Here is a 14,836-nt window from a genome sequence, read left to right as displayed (position 1 = left end):
GCCCAACGCGGGGCTTGAACTCACGAACTGCAAGATCATAACCTGAGCTGAAGTCAGACACTCAACCGACTGAGCCACCCAGGCAGGTGCCCCTAGTCACTTCTTTTTAACTGTTCACATGGTAGAGTTTGGAAATGGGAACTTTAGTATGTGGTAGGTGAAAACAACAGCAATTCTGTGTCTAGAACCTTGTAAACCATTTATATGCATGAATTTAGGTATGATGATACCACTAAAATGATATTCATGATTGCCAAAAAAGAAATAGAAAATACTCTGGGGTGCCTGGGTGGCTCAGTCGGTGAAACGTCTGACTCTCGGTAAGAGCTCAGGTTGTGATCCCAGGGTCGTGGGATGGAGCCCTGCATTGGATTCCACGCTGACAGCACAGAGCCTGCTTTAGATCCTCACTCTCCCTCTCTCTCTGTCCCTCCTTGGCTTGCTCTCTCTCTCTCTCAAAATAAATAAACACCAAAAATATCTTACACCAATAGAATACGCCAAAAACAGAAAACACCAAAACTGTCTTACAGCAGACTATTGGTTAACTGAACCATGTGTATCTATCTGACTGAGTACCATCAGGTCATTCAGAATCACATTACAGGAGGCTTTTTGATCACATGGGAAAATGTACCTGGTGTATCAAATAAAAACCATTCCAGAGCATTTTATGATTATTATGTGGCCCCAGTTTTGTATAAAATATGTATTTAATCATAAAAGAAAATGAGTCCATTTGACTACCTAAAACTGAACGAAGAAAACAGAAAAACCACTTCTGGATGGCAGTATACCATAAACAGAATCAGAAGGTCACCGCCTGGAAACAGATTTAAAACACCATTGACAAAAGGATCATCCCTTTCATTTATAAAGAGCTCATATAAGTCAATAAAGACAAGTGAAAGAAAATGGATTAAAAAGACTAGAAATACACAGTTCATGAAAAAGAGTTACAAATGACAGATAAAAATATAAATTTATTTGAGGTGCCTGGGTGGCTCAGTCCGTTAAGCGTCCAACTCTGATCTCAGCTCAGGTCTTGATCTCAGGGACGTGAGTTGAAGCCCTGAGTTGGGCTCCACGCTGAATGTGATGCCTACTTTAGAAATATATATTATGCTAAGCAAAGTAAGTCAGAGAAAGATAGATATCACATAATTTCACTCATATGTGGAATTTGAGAAACTTAACAGATGATCATAGGGGAAGGGAAAGAAAAACAAGGTAAAAACAGAGGGAGGCAAACCATAAGAGACTCTCAAATACAGAGAACAAACTGGAGGTTGATGGGGGTGGGGAAAATGGGTGATGAGCATTAAGGAGGGTACCTGTTAGGATGAGCACTGGGTGTTATTTGTAAGTGATGAATCACTGGATTCTACTCTTGAAGCCAAGTCTACACTGTATGTTAACTAGCTTGAGGATGAATGAATGAATGAATGAATGAATGAATATGTGTATATGTGTATGTATATCTATATATATAACATATACAGATATATGTATATAAATATTTTTTAAATAGATTCTAGAGAAGTTCATTGAAAAATTAATCACATTCCTACTGACATCAATTTTAGATCTGTTATGACTTGCTTGGTACGTAACTAAGAAACTTCACTTTTCAAATATTGTATTACAAAATATTTTGGGGGGAAGAAATGGTAGGAGTTCTTACAAGATTATGTTTCTAGTAGGGTTTTCAATAATAATAATAGTTACAGCTAGGTGGGCAAATGTAAAACCTCAACATCACTGAACATATCTAGCATTTTACTTTATCTAGATCTTTCTCTAAATAGTAACATCTCTTTCTGTGTCACCACATTATTCTAGCATGAACTACATACTCATTTGATGCCATGTATCGCCTGCTCTTATAAATCATGCACTCAATGCCATTGTATTGGGGTGGGGTGGTAATTGAGTTATGACCAGTAATGGTCTTCATAGTTCCTTAATCCTATTATGTTCAACCTGTGTAAACTTGAACTGTCAAAAAAGTATCTGTCCTTATTAAGTGTACATTTTCTTATGCTATTCCCCCTTACACTAAGTACAGTCTAAGACAGGGAAATGAAAAGAGGAAGAATATTTCTTGTTCACCCTAAGTATTCCAAGCACCCTTGTCCAGATTATTTCTTTCCCCCAAGAAACATCTTTCCCCAATATCCCTGTCATGGTGAGCACTGGTAACTGTGGTATGCTGGAGCACAGGGATACGTTGAGGAGCACTCGTCTAAACACAGCCCTGCACTGGTAACTGATGGCATGCTGAGACACAGGGACACACTGAGGAGCACTCGTCTAAACACAACCCTGCTAGCAACATCTTACATTGCCTAGAACCAGAGCCAGGCTGTTAGCAAGAGTTGTGAATGTGGGTTGCATTCCTCTGTAGAAGCAGAGATCTCAGGTCTGGAAAATGAGTGTTCCCCAAGGTCAAGCATTTGCCAGTAGAAATACGTTAATGTATGACTCAAAGAAACTTAAGTCAAATATATTCCTTGTGGTTTTTCTTATGGGGAATTATTAGAGAAACTTATAACAGCATATTTCAAAAAGAAGTGCTTTTTAAATACCTATATTTTTTAACTTTATCTTGAGAAAGAACAAGCATGTGAGCAGGGGAGGGGCAGAGAGAGAGAGGGAGAGAGAATCATAGCACAGAGCTCAGCGCGGGGCTCGAAGCCATGAACTGGGAGATCAGAACCCTAGCCAAAATGAAGAGTTGGATGCTTAACCAACTGAGCCACCTAGGCACCCCTTAAATACCTATTTTTAATGTACATCACGTGTCTAGCACAAGGCCTGGCACATAGTAGTAAAATAACGTTGTCTCTCCCTTCCCTTATGAGTAGTAACAGTAATCAGAGGGAAACCAAAGATTGTGGTTGTCAATTCCATGTATACTTTGGATTGGAAAGAACCTTTGAATAAATTTTTCTTAATTTTTTCTTAAATTTTTCTCATTACCGGTAACTATTTAACAGAATACTAGTGCTTGCTTTTTTAAGTTAGCTAATACAACACCCTCACTTTTCAGGTGAAGAACCTGAAGCCTCCAAAATTTGACTGAAAAATTCTCCCAGTAGTCCAGGGGAATGCCAGCCTCTTGCTCCGGGTCAGGACTCTTTGTACTCCACCCTCAGACTGTGCTAGTCAGGGAGCTGTCCCTCTGGGCAGTGCTGGACTTCTTGAAAAAGTCTCACTGTGGCTGAGGATTCAAGCTTTGTTACATGACTGGATCTTGCTTTTTAAGGAATTAGTTGTAGCTGTTTTCCAGAGATCTCATAGGCATTTTTTCTAGGATATCATGGGTATCTCCTCTCTTCCTTCATATTCCCTATGGATGCTACACATACAGTAGGAATTTAGGAAATTCTTGTAGAATGAACCAATGCTCAAAATAATGCTATGCCAAAGCAGCATATTTTGGGATGGTATATCTTGACTCCCTTCCAAATGAGTAATCTGTACACAAAGGATTCTGTAGTCAAATATGTTTTTTACTTTCTGTTGAACAAAGTTAAAATAGATTTATTTACATGAAACTTTTCAGAGCTTTTAATATGCTAAATGTGCATCATGACTTTCCCAAAAGAAATTACAGTGTGCAGCTTTCCTGGATTTAATGAAAATGGAGCTCTTTTTCAGAGAGCATTTCAAAGGCCCTGTGTCCCAGAATTCACTTTGGAACACTATAGAAAAGAATGTTAGGATGAACCATTGGCAGGTCCTTTCAAATATTAGTTATTATGTGAGCTTTTGCATGGTCTAGGGAACCATTTAAAATTGAGATCATTTGCAAGCATCTGAAAGCAAAGGTCTACTGGGTTACCTTTTTAAGGAGTCCTGCATGTTTTAAATACTAAACATAAAGGAAGAAAAGTCAGGACATTTGTTACACAAGGTAAAAGCCCAACTTGTACCTATCAGTATTAGATGGAGGTAGATCTGGGGGTGGACAAAGCAGTAGACATCTTCAGACAAAGCTGAAACATCCCTAAGATGCCTCATCGGATCTGTTCACATGCCTACACACGTGACCAAAGCCTATTGTTCTCTGTCAAAAAGCAGATTTGAGATAGCCTTGACCTCAAGAGATTTTGAACGTGAGTTATCAATTGTATACACTCTCTTTCAAAAAAAACAAAGTCAAACCAGAGAGAGCAGTCACTTCAGCACAGTGCCACGTAGTGTTTACGTTTGAACAGGGCTGAATCCTGAAAGGCTCATCGGAACTATTTAACCCGTTAGCTGGAGTAATTTTATTTTTAATTGTCTTCAAAATAATTGCATGTGGGGCTTTGATAGAGTTAATGCTCAGCTGGTCTTCTGACACTAATTGACCAAGAGGTCCAATTGCTTCTTGAAGCTACAGTTGCAAGTAGGCTGTCAGATCGTGGTATCATCATAGTAAAGAAGAAGTGATTAGCAGGCAGTATTGTGTAGACTGAAGAATTGTGAGGCCACCATTAGCCAGATCCATTCTGGACAAGGCCGTGTATAAAATGTATGAGTCCTAAATGAAGGTTTACAAGTCAGCTGACTTTGCAAGTTAGTCAGCCAGACGATGGTAAAGCAGCTGAGGGATGGTAAGTTACACTCCACCAGGCATACACAAGCCTACACACACTCTACTAAGTTCATCAGGACAGCTTATAATGATCAGACTCACATCTTTCTTTGTTTCTTTCGTTCGTTCGTTCTTGTCTATTTTACTGGTTTTACATTTGTTTATTGACTAAAGCTTTGGTTATTTCATTACTTCTTAATTTCCCCCTGTGTCCTCGAGATGCTATTAATTTATCTATAAAACTAAAGAATTTTGTGTCTAAATATATGCCAAGAACCTACAAATTCTATCCACTCAGTCTTATTTTCTTCTTGTTACATCCTAACCTGCTATTCTGGTAAAAACATTGGCACTGGTACTTCGTAAATAGTACTTTAAGTCTTTCTTCATTTTATCCTTCATAGAATATTTGAGTTGAAGAAAAATAACTTGGGAAGATGTTACTGTCTTTGAGTCTTTTTAAAAAAATAACTCCTAGAAGAGGCCAATCCTTCATTAATCAATCAGTCATGAAATATCCACAATAGGATGCAACCATCATATTCTACAGTAGTTCCCCCTTGTCCACAGGGGATACATTTCAGTATCCCCAGTGGGTACCTGAAACCATAGATAGAACTGAACCCTGTATATACTGTGGGTTTTTTCCCATATGTACATACCTGTGATAAAGGTTAATTTATAAAAAAGTACGTAAGAGATTAATAACCATAACTAATAATAGAGCAATTATAACATTATATTATAAAAGTTATATGAATATGGACTCTGTCTTTCAAAATATCTTATTGTGCTGTACTTACCCTTTTTCTTATGATGATATTATGAGGTGATAAAATGCCCATGTGATGAGATGAAGTAAAGTGAATGACATTGACCTTGTGATGCAGCGTTAAGCTACTATTGACTTTCTGATGATACCTCAGGAGCACCATCTGCTTCCACACCGTGGTTGACTGTGGGTAACTGAAAACGCAGAAAGCAAAACCATGGACAAGAGTGGGGGGAACTACTGTAATTTGATGGGGTATGTGGATAGATTTTGTGGATTTTACGGTTTGCTTATAGTTCAACCTGTTACCTAAATAAATTCTTCTCTCCAACTCTTTAACAATCAGAAACTGTCAGAACTCTGCCAGAATAACTATCTGGGGGAACTTAAGTTTAGAAACATAGGAAAGATGCTTCTCCCAAAAGTTGTCCCTAGGCATGGAGGGCCTGGGGAACTGAAATTTTGAAGGATTCTGGTTGTGGAAACCAAGAGAATATCCAATTCAGAGTACTGGGGAACTGTTTGAGAACAGGACAGAAAGGGCACAACCCCCATGAGTACTAGAAAACAAAAACAGAAAAACAAAACACAGAGAACCGGGGGGGGGGGGGGAGGAAAGCTGAGCTGTGTTTATTTCTGAGACTAAGCTGAAGATACATAATTGACCTACTTCTTAATAGAGCATAACCTAGAATCCTACATATTTTGCAAAATGGATCTTGTACTTTAATGACAGCCAGATGTTGCTTTGAAATGCCTGACCACCGAGGAAGTATGCACCAGAGGAAAACATGGTAGAATTAAGATGGCGTTATAAAAACATCTGCTTAAACATGACAGACTGTGTTTATATCCACTCCCTCTCAAAACCCCTAAATGAGCAGTAAGGGATAAAAACGGTAGAAACCCACAAGGACAAATAGAACCATCGTAGCAACAACATCAACATAATTTTAGAAGTAAGTGGATGTGTGATTAGTCCCCCAAGCAGGTGGAGAAAGCTGACATCTAAGTGCCTGCAGAGAAGAAGGCAGACAGGTAAGCCAGTTTACCCATCCACAGGGCTGTAGAAAATTCAGGAGTGGGAAGGGCCAAGAACCTCTGGAGGTAAGGGTAAGGAGGAGAGCTGAAGGAGGAAGTTGGTTGACAACCTGTATGAAAAGCAAAATAAAGGTCTCCTCCCAGACCTCACAAAGCCAGGTGACGACCTCAGTCTCACTCTGGTAGAAGAAGCTTACTCTGAAAAAATAGAACCAGAGAAGCTCTGGGCTCTGGGGAACACCAGGCACAGTGGAGGAGAGGAGTCAGGTACCACATTAAAACCAAGGAAATTAAGTGAAAATCTGGATTCTAAAGATTCCCCAGCGCCCCACCCCCACCCCCACCCCATGCCTCTTTACTCAGAATTCTGGCAGCAAAGAGGAAAAACACTAAGACACTGACATTCTGGAGTTCCTCACAGATGGTCCCCACCTAATTACTCTATGTATTAAAGCTCCCATTCATAAAGCACATACACAGATTTTTTTGAGTGGCATTCCGTCATGGATGGCCAAAGATCCCCAGACATTTGGACATTTGAGGAAGGCCTCTAGCACAAAAGGCTGAGACCAAGACAAATGGGAGAATAAGGGACTTAGAAGTAATATACAATGCAGGGAGCAGTGTAAAAAGTAAAACCATGATTCATATCCACAGAGAGGAAAAATGAGATGTTGCTTTTGTTAACCAAGAGCAATGTGCTTTTAAAAGAAATATTTGGAGAACACAGATAAGCTCTTGAGAATGGAAAACATGACAGCCAAAATAAAAGATTTAGTATGAGGCTTGGAAGATGAAGGTGAAAACATTCATTCAGCAGATACTATTGAGAGGCTACTGTGTCCTTGACATTATTCTAGGCAGTGGTGTATCATCCGTGAGCGAAAAAGACAAAGAGCTCTTGGCCTGGTAGAGCTTACATTCCAGTAGGAGGAGAGCGTAAACAGTGCAATAATACGTGAGTTCCATGGTGTTGCAGAGGGTCAAGTGTTAGAGGCAGGAGAAAAAATAGAGCATGGTAAGAACAGAGAGTGCCAGAAGGGGAAGATGGAGACAAGTTGAATTTTAAATGGATGGTCACGGCCAGGCTCACTGGGAAAGTGACCACTGAGCAAGGATGCAGAGAGAGAGAGTGAAGAAGTTGGCCGTGTGATATCTGGGGGGAAGATCATTCTGGGCAGAGGGAGCAATTAGCAGAAAGGCCTGGACTCGGGGCGCCTGGGTGGCTCACTCGGTTAAGCATCTGACTTCAGCTCAGGTCACGATCTCGTGGTTCGTGAGTTCGAGCCCCATGTCAGGCTCTGTGCTGACGGCTGGGAGCCTGGAGTCTGCTGTGGATCCTGTGTCTCCCTCTCTCTCTGCCCCTTCCCCCACTCATGCTCACTTGCTCTCTCTCTCTGTCTCTCTCAAAAATAAATAAACATTAAAAAAAAGAAAGAAAGAAAGGCCTGGACTCAAGAGGGTGCTGGCCTGTGTGAGGGGTGTTGGTGGAGGAGTGGGGGGGCGGGTAGCTGGGGGTAGATGGCAGGGTGGCTGGCCTGTGTGGGAGGGGGGGTGCCAGGGTGGCTGCAGTTGGCGAGGGCAGGGGGTAGGTAACCACACCAGAGAACGTGGGGCCTTGTAGGTTAGTGTGGGGGCTTTGGTTGGCTGTTACTCAGGGAAATGCAGAATGGTGGCAAAGTTTTAAGCAGAGAAGTGACATGATCTGATTTTGGTCTTGAAAGGATCACTCTGGCTACTGTGTCGGCAGAGTCAACTACAGGGGGTAAAGGTACACAGGAGAGGAATTGGATTCTCTCAGTAGCAAGGATGTATCCACTGTTCTCTGATGGTCTCTCTTTGTACCTGGGCTATTCCGAGTCAGCCTCTCTGTTTGCCTCTGTCCTTTTTCCTACCTAAGAAATGACTTGCTGGCCCTCTCCCCTGTCAGCCTGCCTTCTGCTTTATATCTTCGTATTAACTTTCCCTCCCAGATCCCACTGTGTCTCCTTCAGCTTTCAGCTTCCGAGTGGAAGCATCATATCCTAAAACATATAGTATCTAGTTAGTTCCTCTTTAATGTTAATACCGTTTTAACAAGGGCCCCTTTGGTTCCCTTGTTTTTTTGTTGAACCTCTCTAGACATATGCAAATAAATATTAAACATTTGCTTATTGCATGTAACATTTAATTCTCTGCTTTCTGACATTCCATCATGAGGCAAAGTCCTCTACAGGCACAAGCTTTATATGACTCTCGAAAAACCCAACAGCTTAAGCTGCTTTAAACAAAGAGGGAAGTGGGAAAATCAACAACATCCCTCCCCTGCACAGACTAACAAACTCTTATGGGAGTATATCTGTTTAAACCAAATATGCTTAGATTACAAGGAAAAATACATGAATAATTTTTTTCATGTAGTCCTTTTCCTCTGTAGTTTTTCAATGCTACTTTTTCTCTGAGTAAAAAAACTAAAGCCTAAGGGACTTCTGATAAAGTTGGCACTATACCCGCAGGCTCACAAAAATTTCTTTCCCCAAAATTTGCTGAAATTAACAAAAATGTAAAACTTCCAAAGAACATGCTTTGAACCCCAAAACCAAGAAAAGATCCCAACTTCATACCATTAGCTGAGAAATGCCACCCAGAAAAAGAAAAGTGGTACCAAACTGAACGAAGGTACTAAAAAGATCAATACATTCTTCAAAGAGAAGAGTGGAACATGGAAAAGTACAAGGAGGGAATTCTGAAAAGTCTCACTGCTTTTGCTGGTGTCGGCATTGAGTATAGGTGTGCCAGAGGGAAGGCTTGGAATAATCCACACCCGTCTAGGGATCCCTTCTTCCATCAAGAAGACATTCTCCCTCAGGCAAGAAGAGTCCAGAAGGTTTACCATCCTTCCTTGCCTCTGATATATCAATAAGTGGGCAAGGAATAGGGGAAGCGCCTATGAGAAATAATATTAGGGCTGAATCAAGAGAAAGCTCCACAAGACATGGAAAAAAAGAATAGCTGTCCTCAATCAAGCTACGAGATTACAAGACACCCTAGACTCGGTGAAGCAAACTTCTGGTGCATTTCTTTTCTTTTTCTTTTTTTCTTTTTAATGTTTGTTTTGAGAGAAAGAGCCAGAGTGTGAGCAGGGGAGCGGCAGAGAGAAAGGGAGACACAGAATCGGAAGCAGGCTCCAGGCTCTGAGCTGTCAGCACAGAGCCCGACGCGGAGCTCGAACCCACGAGTAAAATCATGACCTGAGCCGAAGTCGGATGCTCAACCGACTGTGCCACCCAGACGCCCCTGGTACATTTCTTTACTCTTAAGGAAGGAGCTCGATGGCAGCTACCTCCAGCCCCAGCTCTCTTTTCCTTCCTCTTGGGCAACCGGGAGACTAAATAAAGCATATAAATAATGGACATCTGGTCCACATTACAGGTGGAAGAATGAAACAATACCCAATCCAACACTATTTGGGGGCAGTTAGTAGGCTGAGAAAGAATGGCTCACATTCATTAGAGTTTCCAGGACGCACGGACACGCAACTGAGGCAAAAAGTCTTCACATACAAAAAAGAAAGTAACACAGCCCGCTGATGAGAAATAAAGAATAGTCATAACTACCCGTGCTTATTGAGTACTGGCTATCTACCAGGCATTGTTTTTTAAGGGTTTTATGTGTATTAACGCCTTCAATCTTCACAATACGGGTACAAGCTAAGCACCATTGTCATCTCTGTTTCACAGGTAAGAAAACTAAGTCAGAGAAGTTAAGAAGCCAGCCCAAGTGTACCCAGGGTTTGAACACAGGCATTCTGTGTCCAGAGCCTGTTCTCAGCCCCTCTGCTCTTGCCCTCCAAGACACAGCATTTTAGACAACTGGTTTACTCTCAAGGAAATCAAAGAGAACAGAAATTTACAGGACATGCACCCTTTCTTGGAAGCTATTGGAGGGAGGAAAACCAAGAAAAAGGAAGACAAATCCTCGGGGATCCAATATGGAAGAGTAGTTTAAAAAGTTTCTGGGATAGGAACTGTGCCCTAGGCCAAAGGGGCATAAAGGATACGGGGAATATCAAAGAAAAAGACAGGTGATGTACTCAACAATCAGAAAAGTCATCACTGATCATTTGATGGATCTGTTAGAGCACCGTCAAAAATTAGCAGTAGGTATATAGAAAGTAAAGCAGGTTTTTAAAATGAGTCAGTTATTAACTATAAGCAAGCATGGATTTACATGACAAAGTAAAAGGCAGAGATAGAGCGAATCTATATGTAACATATTTAGTGTATATTCTATGTAAATCATTTGTGCATTATATAGTAGTATAACGTGTAATGTAAATACTATCGACTTAAATGTTTGATGTGATTATTATTGGGATGATAAAGGAGAGGTAAGAGGGAGGTGAGAGAGCCAAATCACCAATGTCTATAATCTGGATAATGTCCAAAGGGATCAACCAAGAAATAACAGTATATGTGCATTATTTGTTACTACTGGAAGCAGTAGTTAGAACAGTTGTGTGGACTGAGACTGTGAGGTGGGGCAGTGGGATCAGGTGGGCGAAAGGAAAAGCTGCTGTCTTTTTAAATCAGCATTTGATTTGTAAAATACCATCTGACTTTTTTAACTAGGCAAAACCCAAAGAAGCCAAAAACAAAGATGAAATGTTGTTAAACGTTAAAACCTCCCCCTGAAGAAGCACTTACTTATTAAATGCTTTTCCCCCCACAAATTACTAAAGAATTAAACCAAAAACATTTTAATGAGAAACTCTGTGAACCCTCCTTAAAAATTAAAAATTGATTTCCTATACAGGTATGGCTCCAGGGAGTCTTAACTGCCTTTCTGTTAAAGAGAAAAGCAACCAACAAAATGAAACTTTGAAAATTGTGTTTTGTTTAAGAAATTGAATCACAGACTTCCACCCTGTAATTGTATTCTTTTGGTTTTTCAAGATGCTAAAGAAGGGACCTTTATTTTAGCACTAGGGTGGAGGCGTAACAAAGCCATCTGCATGATGGATTTGGTGACGGGGAAGAGAGCCATTTTGGCTAAAAAGGGTTGCTGTACTGACGCCACGTGCAGAAACAAGTTTTCCCTGCCTCATGGTCTTTATATATTCTGTTTATACGTGAGCTCTAGGTTCCCATCGCAAACTGCTCATGTGTCGTGTTTCCCTTACATAGCATGGCTTTTCTTGACTCGTTGGTTCCTCTTCAGGGTCCCTTGGTGACCTTACATGTCGCTTGCAAAAAAAAAAAAATCTATCCGTATCGTGCAGCAGGCTGAAAAAAGGAGAACATCGCAAGCGCGTATGATATGCCAGTTTAGGAGTCGGCATGAAGAAATCCTAAAATGACTGTAATAAAGGAGGCATTACACAAGGTTTTCTGAGAAATTGGTGGGCACAGGTGGGGATTTAAGAGGAAATGAAAGAAACCTGAGGGAGTCTGGAAGCCCCATACTGTGGGCTTTGAACTAGAGGTTGAAAATCTTGGTCCTGGGAGGCTGGAGACGGGGTGGGGAGGGGGGGTCGATACCAACAGCCCAGGAACTGGAACGGCTAATTAATTAGCAGCAGTAACTATCAACCAGAACATGATGGCAGTGTGTACGGGCAGTTTGTTGAAAAAAGTGATGCATGTAGTTTGGGGTCTTGGAGACTGTAGTAGCAAATAAAGAAGAGAAAGGGGTTTATGCTGGAGGTCTTGTAGAAGGAGTAAGTTTTGGTGGTGGAGGGGAAGAGCCAACAATGAAGTAGAGATTATGCCAAATTCCTTTTTACTTGAGAAACTGAGAAGTACAGGAATGTGGGCAGAGGATCCTGAAGGAAAAGCATAGGTACCTCTGACTTCACCATGCTTGGGTAAAGCAGGCACAGAGACATTTATATATTGTGTGATTGATTTCTGAACACAGAAAAGATGTTAAAAGATTCTTGGTCATCTGGTTTACCCTTTCCCTGGGATTACATCTAAATTTCGGGATTACATCTAAATTTACACAGCACCTGGGGAGGGGAGCCACACAGGCTGTGTAGAAGTCCGTTTGTAAATGCAGCGTGAGGGGACACTAGCGGCCAGTGGTGTAGTCTGTGTAAAGCTAGGTTTCATTAGAGAACTGTAGACGTTGATGGCTTTTGGTTCTGACTCATCCTGCTTCCTTTCAGCATCCTTAAAATATTTGTCCAGAGGGGCGCCTGGGTGGCTCGGTCGGTTAAGCGTCCGACTTCGGCTCAGGTCATGATCTCACGGTCCGTGAGTTCGAGCCCCGCGTCGGGCTCTGTGCTGACCTCTCAGAGCCTGGAGCCTGTTTCAGATTCTGTGTCTCCCTCTCTCTCTGCCCCTCCCCTGTTCATGCTCTGTCTCTCTCTGTCTCAAAAATAAATAAACGTTAAAAAAAATTTTTTTTTAATTAAAAAAAAAAATTTGTCCAGAGACATTTGCATTTTGGCTTTCTTCTCTTCATGACTGTTCAAGGACTCTGCTTCAGAGTCAGCACACAGCCCGGTGGACGTCATGAACAGGTAGACCGCTGAAGCCAATGACCAATGTGACTCCTGGCGCCACCTGTTGGTGGCAGGCAGAACTGACGTGCTTTGTCCCTGCCTGATTTTGTTGGCAATACGCAAGATCCCACGTTGGTACCTCATAAGTAGAGGAGCGTATACAATTTCAAAGTCATGTACTACTGACTGAGCCAGCCAGCAACACTTTTCTCTTTCTTTCTCCGTTGTGAAGGTGTGGCGAGGCACGCTGGCCCGCATGCGGTACAAGAGAACCAAGGCAGCTCTGACGATTATCAGATATTACCGACGTTACAAAGTGAAGTCCTACATTCACGAGGTTGCCAAACGCTTCCACGGCGTCAAGAGCATGAAGGACTACGGGAAGCACGTGAAGTGGCCAACCCCACCTAAAGTTCTTCGCCGTTTCGAGGAGGCCTTACAGGCAATTTTTAATAGGTAAGAGCCTGCTGCTTCCATTTATGGTAACACACTTAATATATAAAGTCACAAATCTGAGACCGTGGTATTGGCCCAGCCGTCTGCCCATGTGACTTTTACCTCATGTCTTCAGGTCTGAAGGTTTTGCTTTCAAGGGGCATCTGTTTACCTCTCAAAATAGCGGAACCTGTTTGTATTTGTCCCTGTGTCAGCACACAGCTGACAGCAGTGTGCACAACCCCTGAATCATGCCATAATTAAGCTGTTACATGCTATCTCTTTCTTTTATGAGCAAGAAATAACTATTTATTAAAATCACCACATAAAACTCAAACCAGAAAGTCTGTTAATCCTTTGCTTCTCTATCCTGGTTATGAAACATACCAAGGAGTTTATGAAACATACCGATGCCCACATCCTGCCTCCAGAAAGTCATGTTTAACAGAACCAGGGAGGGGGGCCCAAACAGAGGTCCTTTTTTTTTTCTTTGAGAGAGAGAGGGAAAGAAAGAGGCGTGCAAGTGGGATAGAGAGAAAGAATCTCCAGCAGGGTCCACACCCAGCCCAGAGCCTCACGCAGGGCTCGATCCCACGACCCTGGGATCATGACCTTGGTTGAAATCAAGAATCAGACGCTCAACCAACTGAGCCACCCAGGCGTGCCAAACAGAGGTTCTTTCTAAAGTTTCCCAGATGACTTTAAAGTACAAGGGGGAACGCAGTTGTTTTAAAGCAACCTTTTTTTTTTTTTTTAACACAGTAAATAAACACCCATGTAAAATCTAATATCTTTTCAGCTGATCTTCGTTTTTGGCAGGCTGCCCTGAATCGGAGTGTGTAGTTAGTTACTCACAGCTCCCTCCCCTTCATCACGTAGCCTGTTTGTTGCCACTGGGCACCAGGTACATTTAGCTGTGGCTTAGATACAGCCGTCCAGTGACACACACTAAGCTAGCAGTCTCAAATGTGGTCATGTGGCATTGGGGTATTTCCCAAAGAACACGATGAAATAATTGGCCTACTGAATGTAAAAGAAGTAATTTCTAATTCTGTGCTAAATCAGATTTCATCTTCTTTTAGAGTTAGCTCTGTATAACTGGTGGCAGATATCAAAAGATGTTTAAAAATGCAGAGGAAAAAATGCTTCAATATGTATCCTATTTGCCTTTTGTAAAAAGAAAAAGAAAAGAAAAAGAAAGAGGAATGATATCTCATAAAAAGGAAAAAAATCAAACAGTAATTACTGAAAGCAAAATTACCTCTGTTCTCAGATCTAATACGATCAATGTTCACTGTAAACCTTGGCAGGCTTTTTAATGCACAGGTAAGTGTTTTTCATGAATGGTATCTGTAACCTGCACTTTTGACATAATTTAAAAAGTAGCTAAGCTGTATGTGAATACATGCTCACTATGGTTTTTTTTAAGTGAAATAATACAGAAATATACAGGATATCAAGTTGAAATTCTCCATACCTCCTCTCCTCTCCTCTCCTCCATCATATTTCCTTCCCC

The 14,836-nt window shown here is 41.5% G+C and overlaps 1 protein-coding gene across 2 annotated transcripts in view; it reads left to right on the top strand.

Annotated features, from left to right (window-relative positions):
• MYO1D (myosin ID) overlaps positions 1-14,836 on the top strand; it is a 359,179-nt gene that overhangs the window by 182,293 nt on the left and 162,050 nt on the right. For both annotated transcript variants that reach the window (XM_030296022.2, XM_030296023.1), the window contains exon 17: positions 13,118-13,341. In XM_030296022.2, the coding sequence (XP_030151882.1) occupies positions 13,118-13,341 (224 nt within the window). The remainder of the gene's footprint in view (positions 1-13,117; positions 13,342-14,836) is intronic.

Source organism: Lynx canadensis, chromosome E1 (assembly GCF_007474595.2).
Source record: "Lynx canadensis isolate LIC74 chromosome E1, mLynCan4.pri.v2, whole genome shotgun sequence".
Taxonomy (NCBI): domain Eukaryota; kingdom Metazoa; phylum Chordata; class Mammalia; order Carnivora; family Felidae; genus Lynx; species Lynx canadensis.
This window is presented reverse-complemented; position numbering and strand designations above follow the sequence as displayed.